Source organism: Poromitra crassiceps, assembly GCF_964638095.1.
Source record: "Poromitra crassiceps genome assembly, chromosome: 12".
In the NCBI taxonomy this organism is placed as follows: domain Eukaryota; kingdom Metazoa; phylum Chordata; class Actinopteri; order Beryciformes; family Melamphaidae; genus Poromitra; species Poromitra crassiceps.
This window is the reverse complement of record NC_139632.1, coordinates 21,828,566-21,841,065: the sequence shown is the minus strand read 5'-3', so window position 1 is coordinate 21,841,065 and position 12,500 is coordinate 21,828,566. Positions and strand designations below refer to the sequence as shown.

Genomic DNA, 12,500 nt, shown 5'->3' with positions numbered 1-12,500 from the left:
TGATACGTTTTCACCTCCCCCAAACCCCTTTTAAAAGACAGGTTCCGAGTAGGAGGTCCTGGGAACTGTGTGTGTGTGTGTGTGTGTGTGTGTGTGTGTGTGTGTGTGTGTGTGTGTGTGTGTGTGTGTGTGTGTGTGGGGGGGGGGGGGGGGGGGGGGTCACAGGATCATGGCTGCTGTGATTAAACGCTTTCATTCATATACTGCAGTCTCAAATTAATAATAATAAACAAAAACAAATCTTTTGACATGACTTCTTCTGATATACAGTAATGAAAAACTCTGAGAAACTGTGTGTTGAAGAATGTCTTCCAAACAGTATTTTTGCCTTATCGTATGCTTTAATGGTGTCTATCTACTTTTCTTTTCTCAACAAGAATGCCAAGAATGGCCCTATCATTCTTGTCCAAAAAGAGAGAACAGCAAATATTTCTGTCTGCTACTGATGATGTTTGCGTTCATGTGATAGCCCGCAACGACTATATGTTTCCAACTTTCTGTTGTAAACAAACTCTTGCCGCTTGTCTTCGCGGATGTATAAAACAAATTTGATACTGTTCCAACATGGTGTAGAACAATGGCTAGTTGTGATATGAGAATCTGGTACGGAGTTGAAGGCTCCTAAGGGGTTGTTGACTGAATCACATGCAAGTTATAACAGGCTTCAGTACCCTAACCCAAGCCCTCTCCCTCTCTGCTTCCCCTTGTGCCTTATTGAATAGTGCTATTATATTACCCATGTACACTTATGATGCCGCTGGGCTTGACTGGTCAGGCAAGGTCAGTCTACATGGCCAGTTCATCAATACTGAGCTCATAGTGGAGTGGGCATGGACAATAGAGATGAGGAACAAGCATGCACAGATCAAACAGGTTCACATGTCACAGAATATATCTTAGAATGGATCCCACAGATGCAACACATTCTCACTCCGAGGGCGTCAAATATGGTTAACGCGCACGGGACCCTTGTGCCTCATGTTTGGACGCACACGGTTGCGGTGAGGCACAGGTGGGTGAGGGGGGTTTGGGTTAGGCAAAGGTCAGTGGGGTTGGGGTTAGACACTGCTGGTAGCCACTTGGTTGGGGTTCGGGTTTGGATATGGGTTATCTGCAGCAACAAATAGTCCACCCCCATCGCGAGGACTGGGGTCGAAGCTCTTGGCAGCCGCCTGACCTTCTTCCCTGGCTAGCCTCTATAGGGAGGGAGGCTGGAGGCCGAAGAGAGGGGCTGGAAGGCTGCAGCCTCCAGCCTCCAGCCGTGCTACACAGACCTCGTTTCTCTGAATTCTCCACCTGGTTTCCAAGAAAGCAAGGTCATGTGATTAGCGTCACCGTGCCCAGGGTGACGCACAAGGGTGCATGTGCGTTAACGTGCGACACACAAGGTGCGTGCATGACAAAGCTGCGGTATTTGATGCTCTCGGAGTCTGAGTGAGACGGGTGACAGATACTGTATTTAGTTTCAATGTGCACCACTAGCACAATAAACTGATACCACACAACCTATAGCCTCCATTCTACAAAAGGGTGTTAGGTAAACATCTTAAAAGTTAGTATGTCACAGAAAGCATCCCAACCACAATTCTTCATTCATTCAAACTTCTCAGATGCTCAGTTTGCAGGTTGCAGTTTCAATCACCTCTCCATTTCAAAGGCTTCACTAATTCTATGCTGCGAAACCTGCTGTACACAGGCGCATGCGGTGTGTGCAGCGCCTCATGGCAAACGAGGAAGTAACTTCAGTTACTCTTGGTTAGTTTGGTTAATCTTTGTTAGATCTCGGTTTGTGGATTCACTTCGAAAATGACCGTTTTCATCATCATCATCATTGCATGGTGAATACACGAGTCACAACATGTGAGTGTTTCTGGCACTGTTGCAATGTGTATTTTGGGCGACTGAACGGGGGAGTAGGCAGCTGTACCGTTCACACCGTATGTAGAGCTAGCTAAGTAGCTCTGGCGATAAAGGCATCCACATTCTCCGTTTACTGTCGACAATGTGGCAAATAGGCAAAGCTCCAAAAAATGTTGGCATATCCCTTTAATAAGTCCTGTGTTATTTTACAATTATAAGATGACATTGAGAAATGCAATTCTCACTGCACTGGATCTATAAGGAACAACTCTCATGTCCTACACAGAATGAAACTGTCCTGACTATTTATCATCATGAGTTGCTTCTAATGTTTCATTTTGCCAAAAATAATCCCAACACATCCACAACATTATTCCCTCTCTGTCTTTTGTCTCCCTGCATGCAGATGTGATAGTATTACATGGGAAATTCCCTGGAGCGAGACTAAATAAGAATTGTTCATGATCCATTTGACAATCTGTTCTTATCAAACTGTCTCCCAAATTTTATGGCATGTTTATATGCAAATATTGGAGGAGACATGGCCCGCACAAAAATCACCTGATGTGTGCCAGTGTTTCTGGATAACATTTAGTAACACCTTTTGGATAGTCCGCCTACAAAGAGTGTACAGAGTATTTGTAACATTTTAACCCCGTATTAGTTGACATTAGTTGACATTCAACAACTCAACTGTTTGTCTTTGTCTGTAGATGTTGTTTTAACAGCTTATTAGTTGAGATTCAACAAACAGATTCTGTTTGCCTCCCGTTCCACACACCTACACCTATAGTCTAATATGTAGATATGCTCATGAATTGTCACATAGACTCTATAGATAATCTGTTGAACAGTCAATGTCAACTAATAAGCTGTTGAAATGAAATGTTACAAATACTCTGTAGACTCCCTGTAGGCGGACTATCCAAATAAAGTGTTACTCAGCATTTTTTGCTTTGCAGAGAAGAGGCAGGAAGAGGTACCTAAAGGCTACTTTGATCTTTGGAAGGAGGCGGTCTGGGAATCAGTGACCCAGCCAGCTCTGAATTACAGCCTAGGCCCTCTCCATACTCTTTAAGTGTTGTGTCCTCATGACCCTTTGAAGAAAAAAGACTGTTTCCCAAGCAATTGTCTGTACGGTACTGACTCTCAATAAGGCAAACCTTTCTTCAGGCTGGATGGATGATGATCAAGATAGTTATGTTTATACGTTTTCTTGTGAAACACAGATGTTTGGGGCCAGCTCATTGTTACTAGCCTAAACATCCAGAAAAGTCTCTGCTTCTCTACCGGGAATATAGAAAAGAAGAAGAAGAAGAAGAAGAAGAAGAAGAAGAAGAAGAAGAAGAAGAAGAAGAAGAAGAAGAAGAAGAAGAAGAAGAAGAAGAAGAAGAAGAAGAAGAAGAAGAAGAATTAGGCATGGGTTCCCATAATGACTGTTTGGCTTTGTAGAAAATAAATGCATTCTCAAAAAAAAAAAAAAAAAAATCTAACTATTTTTGTGAGTTCGGTCCACCAAAAAACTTGTAGGTGGTGACGTTCCAAAAGGAAAAAAGAAAAAGAAAAGAAAATGAAAAAAGCACAAAGCATCCCTCCTTGTGACGCAGGTTTGCATGCAAGCTTGCAACATCCACAGTATAATAAGGTTTCATCTTGAATATCTTTGAGAGCACAATGTTATTTAAGTCAGTGTTGTCTTAGTCTCACGGACCCAAAGTCTTACATCAGCATGCTTCCAGCTACTGTGAGACTAGTGTTGTCTTAAATATGAAGGAAAAACAAACACCAAAGATTCAATATGGCTGTTAAGTAGTATTTGAACAGGCCTACTTGATTAATTAATGATTAGCTTATGATTGGCAGCTTATGTGTCTCACTACCTTACTACACAGTGCAAGACACTGATGGCAGCGGGCTGGTTGGTCTGTTGCTGCTGCTGAAGGCATATTACTGCATATATTTGGCATGCTCTCTTCCATCATGTGTATAGCGCACGCACACACATGCGCGTGCGCACACACACACAGGCACACACACACGCACACGCACACACACACACACACACACACACACACACACACACACACACACACACACACACACACACACACACACACACACTCAGAGTCATGTGAGGAGTTTAGTGTTTATTGTTATATCACCTTAGGCATTTGTTGTGTGGACTGAGACAAAGTCAAACTGTGTTTTTGAGGTATAGAGGGAAGAAGACAACATATAGAAAATAATAGAATAGAAAACATGACATCTTATTTTGCCTTTTTGTTGCTGGAGAAGGTGTACTGATTACAGTTAAGAGAAAACCACTAATTTTCAACTTTGCTTACGTCCTTATATTGTTCAGACTCCATTACAGTAATATCTGGCATGTAAGAAAGTGGAGATGCTCTATTCTTTAATATATAATAGAACGATAGCCTCCAGCTATGAGAACAAATTAGAAAAAGAAGGTGGGCATGGTGATTTCTGGGAACACGGGTACATTTTTCAGTCTGTAAGTGATATCAGTACTGTATCACATAGCACATTGGTTTGTTTGAGTTCACAAATTCAATTGCTCAAGCTTGGTTTGGCACTTCACACTAGTCTTGGTTGTTGGTTTTCTAACTTTAGGAGGTAGCCGTTCTCGCTTCTCCTTAATAAATAATGTTTGGGTTTGCCAGTGAAAATAACACAAGGTATTTTATTAAACCCCCCCCCCCCCCCCGCCCAATAGGTTCTGGAGCCGCACCTTCCCTATAATCCTTTAAAAGTCATACTAGGAGATGTTCACAATAATAACAAATCTGCAGCAAAATATTTGGAAGTGTCAAGTTGAACTTTGTGGATTTGACTATAAAATGAGGTATAGACAAAAATAATTCCCTCTTACTCTAAAATACATTTATGTAAATGGTAAAATCAATATGTGATAATTTATGGGTCTTTTACAGGAGTTAATGCTTTGAGGTAGTTAAATTGGATATTTGGTTTCAGTGCGTGAGCCATCTGAGCCTTTAAGAGTGGTCTGTGGTGCTCAAGTCATCAGAGCTGATTCTGGGAGATATTAGATGGCAGAATAAATCTATTGAGCCATGAGTGCATGGTGCATATACATTTGAGTATGCTGTGGCAATTTTAAAATATGGGCAGCATGTTTTACACAAATGTCGAGTTGGCTTTGAATAAACAGAAAAATAGCAAACACATTAAGGATGTGGGCATGTGGCATCCAGGTTGCTCATACCATCCATGGGGGAAACCATGCCAGATGGCAGGAGTCTTGTCTAGGAATAGAAGAATTCAATGTTAAATCTGATCATCCTAAAGATATAATATCACTAAGAAATATGTGTATAGCTGCAGGACTCGTGTGCGGCTACAGGAGGGGATTTATCACAACATTCAAAGCCAAAGTCATGTAAAAGAAATGTGGTGGTAGAGATACTGTTCTCTTTTGATTTCCCCCCAATCTCTCCCTTATGAAGCTGCTTGACTTTTCTATCCCAGGCAAATTGCACGATGACCAGCTTGAAAGAAGTGAAAGTGAATATGTGTCATATATGCATCTTACATCCTGTCGTGTTATTTAGAGTGAAAATAAATTATTCTTATTTCTTTTTACTGGGGACCCCCTGGAACCCACTCAGGGACCCCTTGGGGTCCCCAAACCCCACTTTGAAAACCACTGATGTAACTAATGTCACTTTACAGGTTACATTTGAATGTTGCTGAGTGGTAGGTATTCAGAACTGTGATGCTGAAACATGTTTTTCATCCTTGATATAGGATAGATAATGACATGCTGAAAGTAGTTCACTTCCAGGGGAATGTGTAGCATCTTCTAGCCTACATGGTAAATTAAGCTACACTATATCCTGAATATTCAATTAATGCACTTGCAGTGATAAATGGTGAAATGAAAAAGTAATAATAGGGCTATAGGCTAATTGTATCAGTGACGTGATATGCCTGCCTGCCTGTGAACTTCTTGTTGGGAGGTCCAAACAGGTTTATGGACCTCCCTCTAGTGCAGCAGCGTGTGTGCGTGACCCGCTGCCTCCTCCAGTAGGGCTATAAACATGTTGTTGTCGCCTGCGTCTCGGTGATACCTGTCTGTCCCTGGACCCTGGCGTGCTCCGCCAGAACAGCATGTTTGGATAGGCGACAGCGCTGCCTGCTGCGGACTGTAACCTACAGTAGCATCATAAGTGCGCCTGTACCGCAGTCAACTTCCCACAACTCAGACGCGCTCGGCGCACCTCAACCACAAAGGCACAGGCGCACCTTTACAGCTAGACCCATGGAATTATAACTATGGAATACCACTGGATACTGTTTTCTGTCTGTTTACAGTTAACCTTCCATCCAGGTAAGCTTGCTGATAATTAATACTCGCATCAATACAGAGCCACTTGTTGCCTTTTTACCTTGGATATGATCGGCAAAGTTGCCTTTTGATGACCCAGGCGCGCAGTAGTCCTTATTATACGTGTTTAGCCTATATTGATTTTAAACCTACCTCAACAGTGCTTGCTCCATATAGCTTATAAGCATGCCCCATTGTATTTATTTATTTATTTATTTATTTATTTATTTATTTATTTATTTATTTATTTATTTATTTATTTATTTATTTATTTATTTATTTATTTATTTATTTATTTAGCTTCATTTCTCAACAGTTTTCTTATCCTAGCAAGTGGTGTAGTATTGACAACCCAACCTAAAGTGAAACCTAATGAGGAAACTGGATATTTGTGAACTGGGTGCCAAGTTGCGCTCCTCTCAATAATTCATTTTATTCTGAGCTGAGGGCAGCATTCGCAAAAGGTAATCACACAATGAAGTAAACAATTGACAGATATTCGGCTACACAGTTTTTCAGACTTCCTCCCCTCTCTGCCAGGCCCTAAAGTAAACTCGACTCGAACAGGTTTCGAGTGGTTTTCTTCGAGACAGCGCAGAGTCGCTCTCACCTTAACTGTCATTATGGAAATAATGATGATAGTTCCTGGGAAGCATGCAAACGACCAGTTGATTTAACATTAGCTATCCAAGGCTTTTTTTGCATCGTGCCTGTAACTTAACTGGCACCATGTCTCATTTTTTGGAACATTCTGTCACATTTGTTCCCCAATTAGGGTTGGCTTGGTCTTCTTAATTGGCTATACTCTGGCAATGGTTAATGACTAGAATGTTTCCATTGCATATTTTATGGCATAGCTCTGGAGTCTATAGGCTTGGGGGAGGGGGGGGGGTGCTAATTGTCTTGTTATTTAACTTTTCGCTGCTTGCCCTATAGCTGGAACATCCTGCTGGAGTCAGGTGGACGTTATTTCCATGGTAGATAAGAGATTTATTTTGTTTGGCCCATATTAACAGCCTATACTTTAAAATCGGTTTAGGGGGTTGCTGTTGATGTTTACGCCCAGCCATTATCATGAGGTAGGGCAGAATGTCTGTGGCAGGCACACAGGCTTACCTGTCATAATGATGCAATATAACGCATGGTATGCAGTTTGCCTCAAGCCTATTTATGTAGCCTATATAGCTACCTCATTCTTTTCTTGTTTTTCTCTCTTCCATTTATTATCATATCATTACTTAAACAAACAGCAATGTCTCCTCTCCATGAGCCTGATGTTTACTAAATTTCACACATTGCACAAATATTTCGGTACAGACAACCAGAGGCTATGCAAACACTGGAGTCATCATTCATATTAGTAACACTCTTTGCAAGTTGATAGTCTTGTGTTTGTTAATCTGTGATTAATTTTTTTTAAATGAGTCACCAAAGTGCCTATATATAAGTGTTACACCACCTTTTTACAACATTGTCTCCTTCAAGACTGTCACAATCTAAGACTGTCAATAATGGCTTGTGTGGGAGGGGACATAATTTGACAATGACTTCATACTTAAACTAAATGCTTCAATGATTTTTAACATCTTTATTGAAGGTAGGTTTGTTGAACACATGTTTCAGCAGCACCCTGATGTTTCACACTCATGCAGCCTAGCACACACATTTACAAGCCGCCCACAGTCTTCTGCTATAATGATCGGCTCTACTGGAGAAAGTGGGACTGGAGCACCTTGCTCTGGCACCTCGCTGGTAGATTTTGAGTGAGGGGCAAGCATTACTCATTCACGTTCCCCGCCTAAATTTAACCAACGGATCTGGCAAATCCAACCTTGAGGGTCCCTCCCCCTCAGAAACCAAACCACCCACCCACCCACCAGCACCCACCCACCCACACGCTCATTCCTTTTCTTTGCACTATTTAACGATTGACAGATGAAATGCTGAAGAATAAATTTCCGCTGTAATATCAGCCCTGTTTATGTATTACCTGAGAGGCTTCTGTATCCACAGCCGATGCTGCTCAATGCCTTGCGATTATTACAGTGATCTGCTCGGATGTCAAGAGGTTGAGGGTTCAAACCCTATGGTAAAGATATAGTCTGAATTTAAGGCCTTCTAATGCACTTGACACTTGCAAGATTTCATGTATTGAAGCATCCTGCAGTCACAGCCGCGAGGGAAACATTCAAGTTACATGCACCATAGATATTATATTACTATAGATGGGTCACTGCAGGCTCTGCCAATTCTAACAAACTAGTGCAGTGCCCGTTCCCCCATGCACCACCCCGTGGGCGCTTCCCCCCCGAACACACACTGCACTCTGTCAGGTCCCCCTAAGGCTAAGCCAAGTTTGAAGTCGATCCGACAAACGGTTCTCGAGATACGCGAAGGACAGACATACAGACAGTCCTGGAATAAGTCCAAATTGCATGAAATGCGGCACCGCACTCCATCGGGGTCCGAGCAGCGCACTCCCCGAGTTTGAAGTCACAATCGGACAAATGTTTCTCGAGATAAACTGCTTTTTGTGTTGCCAGCAGGTGGCACTATGTCAAATTGCAATAAATTCAGCGCAGCGCTACTTTGAGTTCCCAGGAGCACACTCCCCAAGTTTGAAGTCAATCGGATGAACGGTTCTCAAGATAAACCACCTTTTGTGTTGCCAGTAGGTGGCGCTGTGCCAAATTGCACAAAATTCGGCACTGCTCTATGTCAGGTTCCCAGCAGCACACTTACCAAGTTTGAAGTCGATCAGATGAATGGCTATGGAGATAAACCGCTTTTTGTGTTGTCAGTAGGTGGCGCTATGCCAAATTACACAGAATTCAGCTCCCTGCACTCCGTTGAGTCCCCCTATGCGCACTCCCTGAGTTTGAAGTTTGAAGTCGATCAGATGAATGGCTATGGAGATAAAGCGCTTTTTGTCTTGCCAGTAGGTGGCGCTATGCCAAATTGCACATAATTCAGCTCCCTGCACCTCCTTGATAGTGCCTCCAATAGGCGTTATTCTAATAAACTGGTCACATATATGTTACATTCTCACCCGACAAATATTAAAACTTTAAAACATTTTTTTTTTTTTTTTTACTTGAAAAAAGCTTTTTGGCAAGTCTAAATGACTGCGGAAGGCGTACTCTACTTCCGTGTTTAAAACCGGAAAGACGATTACGAAATTACGTCATGCAGAAGCGTCCTTGTATGGGCAAAGAATAAGGTGATCACACTGCCACCTAGCGACCTGGCATGTACATTACGGCGATTTAAAAATTCAACAGCGCTCATGTAAACAGGGAGAAGGTGTGAAGGAAAAGGTGTGAAGGAAATGCTATTGTGTCGTTTCTTCCAGAAACTGGGTAACACTTCATAATACTGTAACACAAAAAATGGGTAGTTACTGAGGAACGAGTAAGGAACAAACCATTAGTTCATGAATAGTTAATGAGTAGTTAATGAGTAGTTGATAGGTAGTTCCTTAATGGTAGTTACTTAAGAACTGACCATTAGTTACCATGTTAATGAACCAGTAAGTAATGATTACTTCCCTAAAAAAAACTTTTTTTCATTTGTTTTCATTCACTAGTTCATTAATAGTTAATCGGTAGTTCCTTAAAGCTCCTTAATGGTGGTTACTTAAGAACTGACCATTAGTTCCCATGGTAGTTACTTAAGAACTGACCATTAGTTACCATGTTAACGAACCAGTAAGTAATGATTACTTCCTTATTTTATTTTTTTATATTTCACTAGTTGTTAAGTAATGGTAAAGTAAGCAGGAAGTAATGGTGTATTCCTTAGTAACTACTCAGTAAGATGTACTGCTTTACTTGAGGGGGCACAAACATGTTAAGTAATGGTAAAGTAAGCAGGAAGTAATGGTGCATTCCTTACTAACAACTCGGTAAGATGTACTGCTTTACTTGAGGGGGCACAAACATGGGAACTAATGGTAAAGTAAGCAGGAAGTAATGGTGTATTCCTATAGTATATACCGAGTTGTTAGTAAGGAATGCACCATGACTTCCTGCTTACTTTACCATTAGTTCCCATGTTTGTGCCCCCTCAAGTAAAGCAGTACATCTTACAGAGTTGTTAGTAAGGAATGCACCATTACTTCCTGCTTACTTTACCATTACTTAACATGTTTGTGCCCCCTCAAGTAAAGCAGTACATCTTACTGAGTAGTTATTAAGGAATACACCATTACTTCCTGCTTACTTTACCATTACTTAACAACTAGTGAAATATTAAAAAAAAAAATTAAGGAAGTAATCATTACTTACTGGTTCGTTAACATGGTAACTAATGGTCAGTTCTTAAGTAACTACCATGGGAACTAATGGTCAGTTCTTAAGTAACCACCATTAAGGAGCTTTAAGGAACTACCGATTAACTATTAATGAACTAGTGAATGAAAACAAATGAAAAAAATATTTTTTTTAGGGAAGTAATCATTACTTACTGGTTCGTTAACATGGTAACTAATGGTCAGTTCTTAAGTAACTATACCATTAAGGAACTACCTATCAACTACTCATGAACTAATCATTAACTATTCATGAACTAATGGTTCGTTCCTTACTCGTTCCTCAGTAACTACCCATTTTTTGTGTTACAGTATGCCCCGAGGACTCGATGTTGACTTAGTTAACGACAGGGTCGTTCCTCTGTTTACTTTAGGTGGTCGTTAAAGTGACGACCCTGTGTTTACTCTCATTAAGGGCTCATTATACTTGAGCAAGCTCCGTGGGGGTGGAGCTCCGCGAGTCTCTGCGAGTCACCGTGCGGACCTTGCGCTGGGGCAGATATTATACTAAATGATCAGCCAAGTGATCAGCATGTATTGTACAATGGTAAATAGTGAGAACACCCCGTGAAAAGTCGCAATGAAACGCTATTATGTGCAGTACTGAGTGCGCTTTCACTCTTAAACGACCGTACATCAGCACATGAATGAATCACCAAACTTGTTTTATTGAAAGCCGTTTTAAGTTCTCAGCCCTGATAGCCTACTCTGTGCTGCTTTTAATCTCTCTCAAATCATGCTCTCAACACAACACATTTACTTGGTGAAATGACTAAAAACGAACAGTTGCAAATCAAAGTTTATAGCCTACCACATGGGTCAAGAAATGTGGGGAAAACACAGCTCAGTGTTCAGGGCTCAGTGGCTTGAAAGCGGCCATGTTTGGAGAGAAGCCGTGCGTTGGTCGCGCTGTGAGAAAAAAAATCTGGCACACGGTGAGCGCCCAACGGAGGTAGCGAATAACCACGGCCAACAAATTTTCGTCATTTGACGCGCCTCGGCCCTCGCTCCACCCCCGCGCCCTTCACGGCATGGTGAGCATAAAGCAGCCTTTAGTGTCAAGCTGGGGCTGCGGCTTAGGGCTTGAAGGAGCAGAACTGAAGGAGCAGAACTGAAGACAAATATTCAAATATCGAACGCGTTTCGCGTCCCAATCGCACGGAAACAGGGCACCGCCCTCCGTCGGGTCGCCATCAGCGCACCCCCCGAGTTTCAAGTCGATCCGACCAACGGTTCTCGAGATACGCGAAGGACAGAGAGAGAGACAGACAGACAGACAGACAGACAGACAGACAGACAGACAGATGCGCCTCCAATTATTAGATAGATGGTAGCAGCAAGTCTCCCAAATGCTCACATGGTCACCTGTCCCCTGAAGTGTTGTGAGAGGACTGTGCCTGGTGAAGCGGGGTTAGTGCTGATCTAGCAAGCTAACTTGAAATAGAGATCACCATGAGTTCCCAAACTCCACACAAACCACACATAGGCTATAAAGACAAAGCTGCCCCTTGTTAGCTCAATACAGTTGAAACTAAGATATTCCATGGGCAAAATGTGCATGCCAAAATGACCGGAACTGAGTTGAAGTTGGCCTGTCTTGCTTGAAATCCCATCGTCTTTGGTTACACCATACCATTTAGATCCTAGATGGAGCTTGTCTCACTTTTAAAGTTAAGACTAGTCAGAAAATGTTTCAAAGCTTTCAGTTAAGCCTTCAGTCTGATGATTTTCAAAAGCAGTTTTTTAGGCCTATATTTCAGAAGAGGCCATGATGATCATGCATGATCTTTTCAGTCAAGTGTTAGTGCTATATTTTGCTATCCAGTAAAATCCCTTCTTGTATGCCATTTTCTCACAACTTGCCCTATTTATTTCACAGGCAACACCAGGCCCACTATCACCCCCATCGACCCCCACCTTGTGGTGGCGCTCAACACGCCCTTCAGCCTGCGCTGCCAGGGTGAC

The 12,500-nt window shown here is 42.1% G+C and overlaps 1 protein-coding gene across 2 annotated transcripts in view; it reads left to right on the top strand.

Moving 5' to 3' along the window:
* Positions 1-5,984: 5,984 nt before the first annotated feature.
* Positions 5,985-12,500, top strand: part of kita (KIT proto-oncogene, receptor tyrosine kinase a) — a 34,535-nt gene continuing 28,019 nt past the window's right edge. For both annotated transcript variants that reach the window (XM_083648036.1, XM_083648035.1), the window contains exons 1-2: positions 5,985-6,229; positions 12,415-12,500. The exon at positions 12,415-12,500 is cut by the window's right edge and continues 169 nt beyond it. In XM_083648036.1, coding sequence (XP_083504162.1) covers positions 6,175-6,229; positions 12,415-12,500 — 141 coding nt within the window. In that variant the 5' untranslated portion in view covers positions 5,985-6,174. The remainder of the gene's footprint in view (positions 6,230-12,414) is intronic.